Below are 18,513 nucleotides of genomic sequence, written 5' to 3'. Positions count from 1 at the left end.
AAGGAATATTATAATTATACTATAGATTCGAACCACAAGGATTTAAGATAAATAAACTATACATATAATCTATGGTATTAATGGTGGATTTGTGAAACTATGGCCTTATGAATCATTATCATCATGATCAGCCTGTGTTATTCCACTGCTGGACGTAGGCCTCCCCCAAGGTGCGCCACTGAGCCCGATCTTCGGCCCTTCTCATCCATGTTCTATCGCCGCTCCACGGTGCCGCAGGGCGTCCCACACTACGCTTTATGAATATTAATTAGAAGTCAACTTAAAGTGGCCCAATTAGGTGGAATAGTGATGTATTTTAAATGATTATAAATTATTAAGACCTGTTCGTAGTGCATAGCAGCAGAGCAATTAGCAAATCGAATGGAAAATGTAAATTTAAGGACTGTTCGTTTGTTTTAATTTGTTTAATGAAACGAATTTGGTTAGGACTATTTGTTTAGTAATACAAAATACAAATAATTTTACTTTAGACTTTTATTAAAATGGTGTCCATCAATCGTGTCTGTAATCCGGCTGCGTAACTTCTTCCGGGTTGTACGCCGGTCCGTCCTCCAGCACGTGAACCGGTGGACGGACCACCGGGTCAATGTCTTTCATCGCTTCTATCAGTTCAGCTGTCGTCTTGTATGATGATATTGTATGTTTTACAAAATCTCTAGAAAGTCGAACAGGTTTTATTTTTGGCAAAAATTAAGTCATCTCGCCGTCTCTTTATTTACAGTTTTTGAAATCATTAAGAAGAGCGGTTTGGCGGAATGCACTTAATGTTTTTTTATGGTGCGTTCAGATATGGCGAACGTTCCGCGTATTTTGAAGCACACTGATCAAATTTGAACGCACTCTAAGCTGGTGCCAAGTGGGAGTCCACTACTAATGCTTTAGTTAAATCCTTGAAAATCTTCATATGTTATTTAAAAATAAATAAGAACTATTGCCTAAAAACTTAGTTTCCAGTCTCAATTCTCATATTTAATTGCTAATTAATCATTAACATACTTGGTCACTAATCTAGAGTCTATAAAATATATATATAATGTAAAGTATATACCTAAAATAAAAAGCCTTGATAAAAACAGCCGGTTGGTACTCGTGTCCGCATCGCTCTGGTCCGAAACTCATGACTCCCATTAGCCGATTGTGTTGCACGGCCGGGGCACCGGCATCGAACTATGGACACAAGCAAAGGTTAATGAGACCATTATTATTTTAAAGCATTATATTTATTAGAAGCCAAAGCATGGGTTTAGAAAGGATATAAGTGCTTAGAAAGACACCCAAAGTTTTTCATATCATTTGCCATTGTTAAAATAAAGATACTTTGGCGCCTTCGAAACTTTGCGCCGGATAGAGGCGAGGATCTCTAGTCACCTAATCATATCTCCTTTTGCACAAATGCGTCCCCTTATATTTATTTAATTGTTAGGAGGCAATTTGCAATTAAAACTTACCAAACATGCATCTCTTGTACCATTTCTCAATGAAGCACAAAAGAAATCTGGCGTGAACTGAAAACCGTTGACGAGCTGATATGCGTCACTGCAATAGCTGCGCGTGCGCACCTTAAGTCGAGCTGTCATCAGGTCCGGTGTGTGATCACGGAACGACGTATCTGAACCCTGAAAATTATTATTCATAAGTTCACATTATGTCAACTTAGTCAATTGAATTAAAAAAGTTTAAATAATAATATAGTAAAAAAAATACTACATACTTAGCAATGGAATAACAAAAATTATTGATTTCTCATTTGATGACGTGAATATATTATAGATCCGACTGATTATTTTAAAAATAAAATTTCAGTATGTTCTGGGACCAAATTTCAGATTTTATATTTTATTTTTTATATTTTATTATACTCTATGTTTTTATATTTAAAAAAATATCTGTATTAGCACACAGTTTAATTACATAAAACATTTAAAAACACTAAAGAAAAGTTCTTTAGTGTTTTTAGATGTTTTTTGGCGGAATGTTTTTTAAAGATCTGTCAACACTTTCTAACAATCAAAATAACTTTTAAATCAGAAATCATTAAAAAAAAAATTCAATATTATTTTTATAAATAAATATTATGTTATATTTACACGTGTAGCTCCCCAGCCCGTTACAGACACAAAACTTTGTGCAAAGGGCTCCTTCATACCGTCATATATTCTGATAAGGTTGATGTGCTGTTGAAATTCTGTAAAACGGTATTGAAAAAAAAATGTTTTAATATATTTTTCACTTTTGTGATTTTATTCTGAATCATTGATCACTTTCGACTGACTACGATGTCTTTCTCTGACATAGCTTTCCGGCGTAATATCAAATATTTTATATACAGTAGAACCTCGATTATCCGGACCTTCAATTATCCGAACGGTGGTGCTTTGCAGCCGTTCGTCAATTAAGAATTGAAAATGCAATTTTTATAAATAAAATAGCATTTTACTTTTTTTAGGTATTTTTTATTACGTTTTATATTTTAATATGTATTTCAAATTTTAATAGCCTATATTGTTTTTATGTGAAAAGGTGTTGATTTGGATTAATATTGTCCCAAAGTATCCACATTTTGATTATCCGAACTAGTCTCGGTACCAATTAGTTCGGATAATTCAGATTCTACTGTACTCGTGTACTATCTAATTGAAGACAATAAGATTTAGACCTAGACAATTTAACTAGTTAGTTTACTAATATGATATACCTGTAAACTAACTTGAAAAATTGTATATGATATACCTGCTCCTAACGCACTCGTAAGAATTCAATTTAAATTTTATCTTCATTATCTTTTTATTAACTTATTTACAAATAAGATAAAAAAGTTATGATGTATCCTATATATATATATATATATGTATATGTATACGTAGTACGCTTACCAAGGTTTTCAGAAAGTTTCAGCAAGGCTATATCAGCGTGTGGAACTGGTTCCTCTTCAAATTTGGGATGACGAATTGCTCCGGCCACATCAACCAACGTCCCTCCCTCGTGAGGATGGGCGCTGCCCACCCTGATCTTGACATATTGCCCTAAAGTCTTCATCGGTGCAACGTGGAGGACACTGAATTTAAGGGACCGAAAGTAAAAATTGCACAAATGCAAACATGAAAATAATCATTACACAATCATCGGTAATTAGCTCAACGATATTTCAAATATAATATACGAAGGCAAAATGGATTAAGATTAGGAAGACAAGTCCTTGATCAAAGAAAAGAAGATCCTATTCCAGTGTTATAAGGAGTAAAGATAAATAAAGGACTTTGACCTATAATTAACATCGGTCAAGATCTAAGATTTTCAGTTATTCAGTATGGATTCGTGAATAATTAAATACTTGCAGCGGTGTATCACACCGCATCGATCCGTGTATTTTAAATTGCTTTATGTGAATATGGTGATTGTGTTTCAAATAAATAAATGGCATTTTGAATTTAGGCGAAGTTGTTATTGTAACTTTGGCAGGAAAATTAAATTGGACATGAATATTAAAGTGGAACAGTAAATAAATGTATATTCATCAAAAAATGTTTGTAATGCATAATATAGCAGAGCTTTTATGCAGTATTTGCAAATCGCATTGAATATATAAATTCAAGGTTTCTTAATCTACTCCTTCTATCATTGGAATATATTTATTTATATATTGAAATATATCATTAATCATATTATGTTCAGTCGGTACATAAAGCGAATCTAATCCTAAAAACATTCTTTAGGTTACTCCCCCACTCCTAGCACAAGCTTTAAGCTTAATTGAAGGGATAAATAGGAATATTAGTAATTCCTTACCCTAAAATGAGCAACACCTTAGAAATATTCTCGTAGTCAATGTTTAAAGCCTTTCTGATGCTTGTTCCAAAGCCGAACAGCACGAACAGTGATAGAATTAGAAACAAAACCAGAGCCATGAATATGTACATATATGTATGTAATGAATAAATAATTATTGTCAGACAATCATTTAAAATTTATCTTTAAATAGTAGAATAGTCTAATAGGAGTCAAAGAGAATAGAGAAAAGTCTAATAATTAGTTGGAATCTCAGCGTCATCCACTAGCGAACCATTTAAGTTGAGCGTGATAGTCAGAAATATGATAACATTTTCGAAGGTACAAGACAAACCGAATAGAATTGTTTAAAAGACGTGTGACGAGAGGTTGAATAATAAAATATATATATCTCTTATAATATGAGAAAGTTTATAAAACGATTCTCTAATCTCAGGGTAATGGTTACTTAGCGCCTGATTTCGGAAAAATGAGAATATCAATTCATTTGAATTTTGAAGCATTGATATAAAGCTCGTGAGGTTTTATATATGTGCACCAGAGGGCAGTGAGATTAAGTCAATATTGGGAATATATGTAAGATGTAGTATAGGACCAAGTGATATTGTACTCACTAATTGAGACAATGTGCAGCGGTCAGCACCCAATTGACGTCAACAATGGTCCCAGCACACCACAGTCTACCATTTATTATAATAGCAGCTATGTACGGATAATTCTTTGTATCAGTCGCGTTTCCACCGCGAATTCGCAAACTATCTTTATTACTATTCATGCTGGATACATAATCGTTGCGGATTCTCAGTGCTTGCTTTTCTTCGGTGTTGTGACGGCGACGTCCATCTTGTAAGGGCTCACGCTCATCGGTGTCTAGATTAATTTTGAATTTCACTTAAAAGCAAATTAAATAGTCTTGGAAACAATTCATAACATTATCATAGCTTTTTGTTCTAAAGTAGATTTAAATAAAATTAACGTCAAAGAATATTAAGAAAATATATATTTGTTTATTTAAAAATCATGTTACAATATTATATTTATAACACATTTTTACATATCTTAAATATGCATCTCTGACTTCCAATCCAGAGTGAAACATTTGACAGAAATCAGTCTTTTTACTTGTAAATTTAATTTAAAAACTAAAAAAGATAATAATGTACAATTTTCGTTACACAGCACACGCATACACAGCACTTGGCTTAGCGCGTAAGGTCAAATATTTGGCACATTCACAAATAATCTGACAAACATGACATTCACATTATGGACTGGATTTGAAATCGCTAATCATTACAAATATTTCAGAATATTTGCGTAATTATTGTTATTTGTTTGATATATTTGACTTATATTGAATAGAAATATATATTTGCTGTCTGTATTATTTGCTATATTTGTGGAAATTAATCAATTAATAGTTGAGGAGTTCTAATAATTACTGCAAATACGCATAAAGGAACTACCATCATGTTACAGGACTCATATTTTCATAAATAATGCAATATAAATATATTAGCGATAAATCATGGATTTTGGATGTATTCCATGGTTACTTTGTTACCCTCAAGTCTTATATTTATAAACGTATGTAATTTATCTAAATATTTATATAATTGTGAAATTTACGATGTTTATAACTTACTAACTGAAGTATCTTTTCTTTCCACATTGGTGAGTACAAGATCAATAGAAACAACCGTGATTAAAACCACTGAACTGTAGAGCATTGTCCATTTGGAAATGCCGCGTTATCAAAAAAGTATCGATTACTTTGAATATAGAACAATATATTTTTATGAGAAATTTACTGCTTTCAATTTATTTTTGTTACGATTACGACGTAAAAGGTAAATGTTATAGTAGGCGAAGTTTTAAGCAAATCTGTCTTGCTTAAAACTTGGCCTACCGAGGTCCTAGTTCAAACCCGGTTCGGTTCAGACAAAAAATATTGGGTTTTTTGTTTAGAAATTCTCAAAGGCAGCACGGAGTTTGGTGTTTCTGTATGGTTTACAAACCTCTTTTATTTTATTAAGTCATTGTTATTAAGACAGTTGTTTTTTCAAGTCGCTGGATTTGTCTAAGAATCTTGAAAATTCAGGAGTTATTAAGTAAAGAAATTAAACAAAATATAGTCCAGCATAAATTATTTATTGGCATCTAAACTTATTTCTAATAATACCATAATTAATTCGTCAATAATATCACAAATCTCGAATCAACAGCTCAATAAAAATTAAAAAAATCTTGTATACAAATAAAGTAATTTCAACTTTATCACAGCATAAACATTTCATTGCACAATCAAAACAAGCATAAACTTTTTAGAATCTAATCTGTACAAAAATGTATTTTTTTGTTCTAGTATCTTCGCTTTGTTGACCACAAAATATTCTGCCAATGGCATGTATAATAGATTTAACACATAGGAGATTAGTCGGTATAAAATTTTGAAGTGCATATTAATGATAAATACGATATAATTAATTCTTAATCACTGGAATTGCAAAATAAATTATGTCAATAATTTGACGCCTTGAATTAAAGTTAAAGAATACTTTTCTTTACTATTTATGTATAATTTAAAAAAATATATATCGTCGTTCAGCCTGCAATATTCGCAATGTGTTTCTTTCTTATTTTTAGATTTTTATGCCGTTTTAATCGTTATTTCAATTTATGTAGCTTTCGATGTATGAACGTCACATAGCTAAATTTTAAAACTTAAACTAACAATTTAAAAATAAGAAAAAAAAACTCATAGCTACTTTTGCAGGCGCAACGACGATATGTCAAACACAAAAATGTTTAGGTAATGACGGTATGTATAAATAATTATGTGAATATTATTATTAATAATAAAAACTGTTAAAAAACTCTGCGAATGATTGATGAGGAGCGAATGGTTTGTTTCAAGATCTGGCTTCTTTGGGCACACAACAATATACGCGAAATTTAAACTGACATTATTTGTTGGGTTCTGTTGTTATTTTCTTATTAATATTATTAATATATCTGTCTTTCATGTCGAGTTACTTAAACAATAATTATTTTTATGAACTCAAAAGTTTTATTTGAAAGGAAACCTTTTTTTATTTGTTAAGAAACCTAGTCAATAATCAGTTAATTTTGAACTCTTTATGAAATAAAAATAAAGTAATAAAGTTCATTTATGTTTTATTGTTTTTGTACAAATTAAATTAAAACAGAATATATATATTTTTTTGTTGTTGAAGAAATGGCACAGATGTAATAAAATGAGACGGAAATAGAGTAAAGAGTATTCTATTTCCGTCTCTTTCACACTATCACAAAGCATACGAATATAAATATTGTTCCTTGGCTTTTATAATTATGCAAGTGCGAAGTCACCAAAGAAAGTTAGCGAGAAATATACATAAAAAAATAAATTGAAATTGTAATATCTACATACAGATATATATTACAATTTCAGATCCAGAAAGAATCGTCGACGATAGATTAATGTATATTCGAATTAAAACATTGTTAGAAAGTTCATAACATATAAAATGATATCTATACTTTGTTTTAATAACATATATTATGTTAAAATAATTTAATTTTGGAATGCAAAGTATTGTATATTAGGATTAGAAAAGCCGACTTTAAGACATGATTTATGTTATTGACTGTTCGGAACTGGCGCTATTTTGTCGTGCAGCACAACAACAACAGCATAACGCCAATCGCCACTGCAGTTCTAAATTCGAATTACGCTCTCCGCCATTCGGCTCTCGAATGCTTAACTTCATAACATGTGTCCCTTGCTTACCTTTTATAAATTACAATCGTGCTGTTACAATTACTGATTTAAATTTTTTTTATTAATATTTTATGTCTTCAAATCGTCCGTTTTTAGTCAATAATATTTTTAAATAGCATATAGTAATATTTATAATAAATGGGGAATTCCGAGCGTATAAAAATAATGGTTTACAGTCTACTCATTTCGTTCCCGGTTTCCACATCTTTCCTTTTCTCCTTCTGTCTGCCATCTAGAATGGCATAGATTTCCTCTACGGTTCTGTCTTTCGTCTCTGGGACATATAATACGGTATATAACGTGCCTATGAAACAAACCAATGAGAAAAGTATGAAGACCCAATGTATTCCTAATAGTTTTAAGAGGGGGTCGTAGGCTTTCGTTTGGAGGAAGTCACTGAGGGCGTCGACGCTGCTGACGAATGACGTCACCATACCACGATGCTGGAATAAGAGATTAGGATTCCATCAGTTAAAAATAGACTATTAAAGAATATAATAATTAAAATATTATCAATCTATCATATTTTATTTACGTGTATTGTTTTTCTTTTTATCTTTATTAACTTTTTGTGAAAGTTATATCAATTGTCGATAGGAATTATATTTATTGATTACCTGAAAGTAATCAAAAAGTAAATGATTTATAAGTATAATTCTAGTTCAGAATCAGTTCAATCAAATATAACAAAACTTACTTGGAATGAAAACAACTCAGACGTTATGACGTATGGCACGGGCTGGTAGCCAGCCGCGTCGGAGAAGATGCAGAGACACATGGCGACCACCGGCAACCAGGCGGGTAGCCATATTGACTTGGATGTGATATAAAACCAACCGCCGAGCGCCAGCATTGAAAGACCCGTCGCGAATGATGTCACAGCGAGCAACCACTGGAATCATTGAAGAGCGTTGTTAGTTAGACTAGTAAATAATTGTTTTTTTAAGCCTTCGACGTAACCTAGTCTCGTCTGACAGTATCTGTCTTTGGTATCACACGCTCCAGAGTAAAAGGAATTTTTATTTTAAGTCGGCTGGCACGCTAGCACATGGACGGTTCGGTAAAGTAGTTTACATCGCCCATATACATTGGCCCATCCTTCGGAACTAAGATGTTATGTCCCTTGTGGCTCTAGTTATACTGGTTATTCGCCCTTCTAATCGGAATACAACAAGATTACTTAAGTCTTGCTGTCGATAGAGGATGTGATAAATTGTGTAGAGGCCTGTACCAAGCCCTACCACCAGTAAAGCATGTGTGGTGTTGCTTAAAATAAAATTAATTATTATATTTTAATATGCCATACCTTTCTGCCAGTCTTTTCAACAATACAACTGGCAACGATGGAACCCAGTAGCTGTATGACTCCAACGACAATCGTCTGCTTGTTCGGACTAAGCTTGAGGCTGATGGATTCGGAAGCCTGTTCGAAGATGGACCCAGCGTACATGAGTACCACGAGGTAGCCGCACGTCTCTTGTGATAACATGACATTTACTGCTATCCTGAACGCTTTGAATGTGGTTTTGTCTTGCACTGGAAAAGAGAATATTTTACATATAAAGCATATACTTTCAAATATGTTATTTATTTATAAACTCTACTGTACATAAGTTACAGGATAATATGTTTATATACGTATAATATATCTATTTTCAAATTGCCAACGAACTTTTTCTTATCGTGTTTCGTCAGTTTTGCGTGACCAAAAAGGTTGTGCAAATTAAAGATAATAAAAGAACTATTATAAAATAAATGGATGTAAAATTAATAAAGTTTTATTTACGTTTAAAATAACATAATGAAAAATATTTTTTATTGTGTTTTTTTTTTTGTTATTCTCACCGATGCTCTTCCAGGAAGCTTTCTTCATGGTTCTTGCGTATTCTTCCTCTCTTTCCATTACCTGGATCTCTTCTTCGAGGTTCTTGTCATCTACAGTGGTGTGTCGTAGCCACGCCAACGCCGCTCTGGCCTCCTAAATATAAAATATTGTTTTTAAATTAAATTAAGTATGATTTATTAACATATATGCTTTTTATTTTAAGTCTGTGGCTTAAAATTACACGTACATAATATAAACTCATAATTATTCATACGTTGCAATGTAATTTATAATATGTATTTATGACACTAATAATTTGCATCAAAATTAGAGCTAATTTGAATATCGCAACGTAAAATTTTATTCCTTTTTTAAATGTAAGTAATAGGATTACTTATTGATAGTCAAAGAAAAATAAAAGCCTTCTTTAATACTAATTGTCGCCTGAGGCTTCTCTGATCTCTCGCGATTTAGGGGTTGGTCGTTAGGTGTTAGGACTTAGGTATAAAGTAGCCCATGTTCCTTGGAGTTCAAGCTTGCTTCATACTTAATTCGATTCAGTGGCTTGACCCAGAAAGAGCCACCAACAGACAGATAGACAGAATTACTTTCGCATTTATAATATTAGTAATCAAGTATAGATTACGTAACTTCCACGATTCCGATTTTGCTAGCCTTACCCGGCTCAAAGATCTCCACAAATATGGATGTTATAATCAGAGTTACTTAAAGAATTTACCTGGTATCCAGTTAACACGGAACTAATGTTTCAAAAGCGAGTCCAAATTGTAACAGTTTAAACCAATATAGACAAATGAATTCATTCATGATAATATTCATTCAATCAATAAATTGAATGACAAGGATTATATGACGTAATCAGATATAAAGCGTGTGATGGGCTGGTGTTAGATGCTCTTATATCCTTTGGTTTTCTGTTGTAACGTAAGCTGTCTTAATTTGCCGTTTTATAATATTTCATGTAGTAATCCATTATTAGTAGAATTGTCCTCATACGGGCTAATACTGTTGGTATTCGTAACGTTTCATTGGTTAAACAAGTGTCGGGATTAAATTATTTTATTCTAACGAAGTCGGGACGGGGCAGCTACTGTATCAAAATACCATGCTCGGACTGTTCTCGGCAATAACGTTGTAAATGACAATAATTTATTCCACGAATCATTTTTATTTATTCCATTATACATGACCGAACAGTTATTATTCATAATTATAGAAACAAATACAATTAAATCGTTTTAAAGTTATAAACGACTGTTATAAATACTATTTCTTTGTCTTTTAGCGATATAATACTTTGAATTGCCATATGTTAAACAAGCTGGTGCCCGCGACTCCGTTCGTGTGATTTAAGTCTCAAAAGTAGGAGTATTATATGGTTGACATATCTGTGTATCTTTGAATCTGTCGTGGCTTTGTAGTTCCCAATAAGTATTTGTCTAACTGCGTTATGTATATTACACGTAGTGACATAGATTTTTTTGCAGTTGCGAACACGTGACAGAGCATCATAAAGCTAGCCGGGTGCACTGGACACGCTTAAAAGTAAACATTTTTTTTTTTTGAATGAGAAGGAACCGGCTTGAAAACATAAAATCAACTGCGCCGTACCCATTTATATTTATATAATATTTATTTTCAAACGCAAAGGGATGACATAACACTACTGGAAATCTTTAAAAAGGTTTTAACCTCATCAGCCCTGGTTCCATAATATCTCGATGTTAAAACAAACGCTAAATGTTACGCCAAGGTTACTACAGTATAAATCAGTGAAAACCGCATCCAAATCGGTTAAGCTGTTTCCGAGATTTGCGGTAACAAACGAACAGATGAACAGACAAAAATTCTAAGTCACATTTTTGTGCTCTATTGCGTTAATACATACCCCCTCCCCCAGTACTATTTTTTCTCAAATATCTTCGACGTACAGATTTCGATCAGTTACGATTTTATTTTATGTATAGATAGAAGAGATAAGCGATTTCCCATTTAATCATGCAGTAATAAAATTCTATAATTTTTCTATGATAAAGTACACGAATGAAATAATAAATATTTCACAAAGTAGGAATTCACCATAGGTAGGAAAGTTAAATTGTCACGGGATTTGAACCCCCACTTATCCACTAGATGGACGAAGCAATTAAACATAGTTAATAAACTATTGTAAGCTATAAGGTATTATTACGCGTATTACGTCAAAGTTCCGTGTCAATCAATTACATACAAAATTACACAATTATGACGCGACCTTAAAATTGTTTTTCTTAGATAGTGTAATGTTTGCTAAAATTTTAATTAGAATAAAAATTAATGAAGGGGATAGTGTGGTTCTCGAGGCCCTTTGTAGGAATACAGCGCTGGACAGAAAAAATACCGATTGATAGTTAACCAAAATTTGAGGCAGTCGGTATATATCCTACTGGCCTGATGGCAGTTCTCTTTTAAGGAGAAATCTAGAAGTGTTTTCCACAACGCTAAGTACCGTACTCGCTGTTGATGCAGGCGATGTGTTCTGACAAGTAGGTACAAATGCGAAAGGTAAAAATATAACTACTTAACTCAACCGATCATCATAAAATTTAAAGTAATACGATAACTAGTATCTTATACATTTATAGGTTTAAATAATACCGAGTTACACTTTTACCGGATGATTTAAATCAACTTTCGTCAATATCTAGATATAATAAAAAAAAAAACATTCATTGGTCACGAGTCCATTCATATTTAAGCGCCATATTCCAGTTCTGTCAGTTTGCGGAAGTTTTGCAATAGCATTGGAATTAAATAGTTTATATCTTAAGCGTCCGTTTAATGTTGAGCTAAAATACATATTTCAAATAATAAGATAATAACTGACAACTTAATAAGAATTTAGTTAAATAAAAAACGAAAATACCAATATAATATATTTTTAATCTATGGAATGTTTTAAAAGCTAATGTAGAAAAAATATTATATATCATTAAACAATCCTTATAGTTATGAAAATTACAAAATTGATTCGTTAATTATATATTTTTTTGAGTTTGTTTATATATTTTTTATCTGTTCTCTAAAAAGTATAACATTGTCTATGGTATAAAGCATATATTTGAAGTGTGCTCATGTTATTAGGTCAAGGCCTGCATAGTAATTAATTAACTCTAGATAATTAAAGTTGAATGATCGTCAAAGGTTGCAGACTGATATAGATAATAAAAAAAAAACATATTGTCACACTTAGAAAAAAATATTAATATAAAAAATTAGCTTTCTTAATTTCTTTCCAAAACGGTGACAAATACTGAATACGAAAGACGTTAGATTTGCCAAAATTAGAGAAATAACAATGTCAAAGCTGAGAACGCTTAGGAAAAAATAGTGGCCAACTTTTGGCCGTAACGTACACGCACCTGGTGTGCGTAAAGTAGTTTGTCGTTTGGCGAGTGTCAAGCGTAATTGTCACGCACACCAAGATAATAAAGTTGGTTCGTTTGTTTTACCACAAACAAATCGAACTCAAAATCTTCGTTACTGAGCCGTAGCAGATGAAAAAAAAACCTACATACCTACTTTGTATTAGTTTAATCCAATGCAAAGAAAATACAAAATGTGGAATATTTTGTCGGTATTTTTCCTTATGAAGTTTCTTAGAAATGACTTTTACTTCGGTAAAACCCATCGGATGTTGGAACTGGATATTGTTATTTCTTGTCATACGGATACATAAATATATTTTCAATCATTTCATAGGAACGGCGAGGTATTTTCTAAACGCCAGAAGACGGTTGCGAAGAATTATAGTTTTTAACTTGGTAGATTAGCTTGCACAAAGCCCTACCCGTAAAAAAACGGGTACATACCACCCTCTCATCAGACATTCTACTGGCAAACAATAATAGGTAGATTAGAGCCAGTGTATTTGCAGGCACAAGGGACATAACATCTTAGGATATTTCTTAAAGTGCCAATGTATATGGGCAGTGGTGACTACGTAGCATAAGGTGGCGCATTTCCTCAAACTATATTACAAACTATAAGAAAAAATCACATCTCAGTAGGGACGACCTAGGTAATAATATTATGGCAAAGTAGTAATATTCTGAAATATATAGTTGACGGATATGAATAATATTTATTTTTGGGCTTTTTTCCTTTACATTCGATGTATTTTTAGATATAATTTAATTAGATGAAAGGAAAAAATTAAATAATGACCTGTAAATTAAATCTAAAAACCAAAATATGACTTTTTTGTTAAACAGTCAACATCTACTACTGATTAAAAATAATTTGTACAAGGAGTTGAAGAAAGCTTTAATATTGATGGATGTTTTGATTCGAGTTGGGCTTTACATCAAATGGACTACAAAAATGAAAATTATACATGTATAATTTAAAGTCGACGAATCGATCGTTTTTCATACGATATAAAACCTGTTATTCGAATAAAACAAAGAAATAAGTCGTATCCTTGCTTATTTCGGAGAATACGATATCAAAACAAATCATGATATAGAAAAAAGGATGAGGATTATAAAATAACTCACGATTTCTCGTAGTTGCGTACCTTTTTACCAATTCGACATTGTATATTAAAGACGAACACCTAAATTATGAAAGTTACAAAAATATGTCTTTGAATTTTGTGAGTTTCGGTGCGATTAAAGCTGACATTAAAGTGCAACCTAATAAAAATATACTGTTCATAAATTAAATCTATCTTGAAACCTATTTGTGTTTTCTAATTTTGCTGGAAAAATTGCCACGTACCTAAGATTTGCGAAGGTATACGCAATTACACTTATGATAATAGTATTAGATAAATCTGTGGTTTGTTACCATTTTTTTAGAGGGATAAACATATCGATTAAAAGCCTATTCCAATCGAAAAATATATGTATAAAAAAAAACCTTCGTTTTAAATATTCCATGCGATTCGGTAATGGTTATGTTGTGCACTACTAACAGTTCTTCATGAACATATCTTTATTTATAATAAAACACTTTTCCATTGAACTACTTATATCCACTTTAATTTTACTTCCAAATTTTGGATAACAGCTCCGACAACGTTTGAATATTTTTGCGAATCCATTATGAATATCATAATTCAAGATCTCGAGGTCGAAGACACCAATGGTATCGCGTTAATTCAATGTCGAAATTTTTTTAGTTTATTTTTACTTGTGGTTGTAATAGACTACAGGCATATAAATATTTAAATAGCGGATTGTGCAATTGTGTTCCAGTTTGAAAAGTGAGCCTGTTTAGTAAACGGCGTATGGCATGCCTCTAACTTAACATTTATATATGTGTATATGCAAATGCAGCAACACTCCCCAGCTTCTCATGATCATAGTTACTCTGTGGGATATCAATCAATTGTTCATTTCCAATTTAGGGAGTGTAATATTGTTAATTTCCAAACTACATGTTGTTGCTAAGAATTTCTTATCTAACCTACCAAAAACTTTTATTGATTGGATGATCTAGGGTTTAAATACGTTTGCCATATACATTGGCTTAGGTTAGCCAACCAATAAGACAGTCCAATAGACATAGTTTTTTTTAAACTATTAGTACAGTCGGCGTAAGAAAAGGTTCGTCACCTTAAGGTCTATTTTCGTGTGCTCAGTATGCGCGATAATCTGCTTTACCGATTGAGTATGACATATTGCGTCGCAATTTACACTATTTTGAATGTAGTTATCATAGTATGTTAGTTTAATTTTATGTGCAGTTTTCTATTTAATGCTTTACTTTCAAAATGTACTAAGAGTTTACGACTTGATAAAGGAATGAATTTGAAAACTGACGAAGGTTTTCTTACTCTGACTGTACCTATATTACATACTACCGATAGCCGATTTTGACATCCGTCGTATTTATTTCCACACCCTATAGAAGATAAACAAATCTTATATTTAGGTATGCGATTTGCTCTGCAATGTTGTGCACTACTGAAAGTTCTTGATTAATATATCTTTATTTATAATAAAACACTATTCCACTCGACTACTTATATCCACTTTAATTTTACGTTCGTCGACTTTCAAAACGTAATTTTTCGCAAATTTATAATTATTCAAGCTCGACCAATGATATCGCGTCAATTGAATGACAAATGTTGTTTGTTTGACTTTTGGTCCGATTGTGGTTGGGATAGAATAGTCTATTTAGTTTTATATGTACATATGCTATTTTCGAATAGTGTAGAACTAGTTCCCACCCACGTGAGAGGGGGATGTCATATATTAGGTATTAGATTAGATATTTTCGACGACGTCCATGCACAATTTCATGTGTAACAAAAACATACTCTTCCGCACTTATAATATTTTCTTAATATGTATAAATAATTGTTACTAAAACAACTCACCTTTAATTTACCCTGCTTGACTAGGAATACTGGTGTTTCAGGCATAGCAAGGAACACGAACAAGTGTAATACGGGTATGGCCGTGCACAGCCACATGACGGCGGCGAATGAGAAGAAATCACCAGCGATGTAGACCACGAGGTAGCCGAGGTTCTGTGACAGGATGAAGAGCGAGCCCAACGCTCCGCGTATGTTGTCTGATGCCACCTGGATTACAGAAAAATGGTTAATATTTGATGATTCATAGCTGTTCCCCATGACCATCCAACTATCAAATGCGAAAGTCGATTTGTTGTGTCCGGCCATTTTTTAATCATTACACATTGTACAACCGTAAATACTGAGTCTTAATTCGTAGTTTAGTTTCTAAACACGATATATCTTTGTGTCTCAAATGAATGCAACCATCTAAGTTTATGTAATTGTATGCTTTGTGTATGCTTACATAAATTTCAAATGTCAAACCAATATCGACGTAATTCGTATTTATAATTCATCTCAAGCTCGGCGGTGAAGGAAAACGTCGCGAGGAAACGTATCATGTATCTAATTTGAATGAGATTCTGCCACATTTGTTTCCACCGACCGGTATTGGAGGAGCGTGGAGGAATAAATCTTCTCCTCAAAAGAAAAGGAGGCCGTTTACAGGCTGTTACTATTCTTTTTAATTTTAAATATCTTCGGTCTGATTATCGCCAAAACCCGTACAGGTAAATCAAGAACCATTAGTTCAAGACAGTTCTAGGTCAAGTAAATAGTGACGGGCGTTTATATATTAAGCATTTAGTTTAATTAAGCCTTTTAAGGAACTCATTTTGTAATTATAGACGATTAACACGTTGGACTACTTACCTCTTTTAAATATAATGGCGTGACGACGTAACAGCCTGCACATGCTAGGCCTGCGACAGCGCGGGATGCGATCAGAGCCCACGGCCGAAGGGAGAAAAGGGTGATTGACCAGCTGATCTGATAACAACATTATATTATATAAATAGACAAAGACAGATGTTTAGACATCGCTAACTTTAGGAATTTTATGTTAGAACGATACCCCTTTTTTCAGTTTTTTTTTTGTTATTATTTTATTAAGATATTCATAATAATTTTGTTCGATAAGTTTATTATGTTCTTAGTTATAAGTGAAAAATTTTCTGGTACATGTGCTCATTTATGTTAAAGTTTAAAGAACGAATGGTACTGACTGTTTAGCAAAAAAAATAAAATAAAAAAAATGTATACATTGTGCAAGGAGGTTTAATTACATTTAATTGCTTTTTAGTTATAGTTTCTTTTTAAATGTCATTTCAAATTATTTTTTATGACACGTTTTATCTCATCTAAATCAAAATCTTTTTACGACTTTCTAACTGAATTCTTCTAAACAATAGCAATACAGGGCCTTTGTTTAACTTCTTTCAATAAAAAAAATAATTAAATAAGTATAAAATAATATGTAAATAATAAAATTATACATATTTATTGTTTCCCAGTATCAGTCGGCGAGGTGATACGAATTGTAGAGCATTAAATTATTCTGTAAATAACGTCATTGAAACGAGAACATATTATAATTGTAAAATTTATTTAATTTATTATTTTATGCTATAACTTAGGACGGGTGCAATTCATTAATAAAGAAAATTATATGATACAAGTATAATTCATACCCTATGAAGGAAATAATGTAGCTTTCTAGCAGTGAAAATTTTTTAATAGGTTCACTAATTCTAAAGGTCACCTACATACAGACAAACAAATTTTATCTCTTTATAATATTAATATCATAAATAATATTAGTATCAATCAATCAAATCACAATATACTTTATTCAGTATAGTTTGAATAGATTTTTAATATCAGTAGGCTATTGGGAGCACCTTTGAATAGTCATTGGAGGACTAACGAGTTTGGTCTTGTCCAATTTTGAGTTAAAGATCATAAATTTACTCTTTAATGAACATAGTCCACTTGTAATGAGAAATTACATATGAATAAAATGATTACAAAACACAATAGTGAAAAATTAAAAAAAAAACAAAACAAATCAGCAAAAAAGTTCTATATTGATTTTTAAGTTTACGTTTAAATATCGAATAAGTCGTAACACTGATTACATTTTGTGTGCCCACCCTTAATTCGTTTGTTTATCATAACTAACTCAAACCCTGTGTTATACATATTTTTGTGATTAAGTTTTGTATGTATATCTTTTGTATGAAATTTAATAACTAGTATGCACGTTCTGAATTTGTCTAATTGTTCAATTTGATGAAAAGTTTCGGGGATATAAAATTCTGTGTCGCTTCGGTTAAGTTCGGCGCAGTTGAATGACCTGCGTATGTGCTAAATACAGTCCTAGATTAGGTCAGTCCTTATAGCGACAATACCTTAACACTTCGTTATATCTCCAAATCGCAATTATATATCGCTGCAGACATTTGTTTAAATGCATGTATATTTTTTATATTATAATCATTCACGTATTCATTACATAATATAATAATACACAATTAAAAACGATTGCTGAGTGGTCGAAAACCGCAGTGCTAGAAGGACATCCGGCTTCATGTTAAGAGAAAAATATATATTTTTTATTATTTAAATGTTATGCAATACGAACAAAGCTTTGGAATCTTTGTAAGTAACAATACGTGTGTCGCAGATGGATTGGATCAGGGCATTAATTCTACTAATAAATTGACA

The 18,513-nt window shown here is 32.0% G+C and overlaps 2 protein-coding genes across 2 annotated transcripts in view; both read right to left on the bottom strand.

The window, feature by feature from the left end:
• Positions 1 to 513: 513 nt before the first annotated feature.
• Positions 514 to 5,581, bottom strand: LOC113403512 (uncharacterized). The gene is made up of 7 exons (XM_026644094.2): positions 5,453 to 5,581; positions 4,422 to 4,677; positions 2,895 to 3,076; positions 2,109 to 2,206; positions 1,470 to 1,637; positions 1,070 to 1,188; positions 514 to 676 (listed from the first exon to the last, which is right to left on the bottom strand). The coding sequence occupies exons 1-7, from the start codon at positions 5,535 to 5,537 to the stop codon at positions 514 to 516; spliced, it is 1,071 nt and encodes a 356-aa protein (XP_026499879.2). The 5' UTR covers positions 5,538 to 5,581.
• A 1,386-nt stretch (positions 5,582 to 6,967) lies between these two features.
• Positions 6,968 to 18,513, bottom strand: part of LOC113403514 (solute carrier family 2, facilitated glucose transporter member 8-like) — a 34,314-nt gene continuing 22,768 nt past the window's right edge. The window contains exons 4-9 of the mRNA XM_026644097.2: positions 16,660 to 16,776; positions 15,808 to 16,014; positions 9,437 to 9,569; positions 8,898 to 9,127; positions 8,289 to 8,483; positions 6,968 to 8,034 (exon numbers count right to left, since the gene is read on the bottom strand). Of these exons, the coding sequence (XP_026499882.1) occupies positions 7,762 to 8,034; positions 8,289 to 8,483; positions 8,898 to 9,127; positions 9,437 to 9,569; positions 15,808 to 16,014; positions 16,660 to 16,776 (1,155 nt within the window). The 3' untranslated portion in view covers positions 6,968 to 7,761. The remainder of the gene's footprint in view (positions 8,035 to 8,288; positions 8,484 to 8,897; positions 9,128 to 9,436; positions 9,570 to 15,807; positions 16,015 to 16,659; positions 16,777 to 18,513) is intronic.

This window comes from Vanessa tameamea, chromosome 25 (genome assembly GCF_037043105.1).
Source record: "Vanessa tameamea isolate UH-Manoa-2023 chromosome 25, ilVanTame1 primary haplotype, whole genome shotgun sequence".
In the NCBI taxonomy this organism is placed as follows: Eukaryota; Metazoa; Arthropoda; class Insecta; order Lepidoptera; family Nymphalidae; genus Vanessa; species Vanessa tameamea.
The sequence above is the reverse complement of the archived record's forward strand: the minus strand, read 5'-3'. Positions and strand labels throughout refer to the sequence as shown.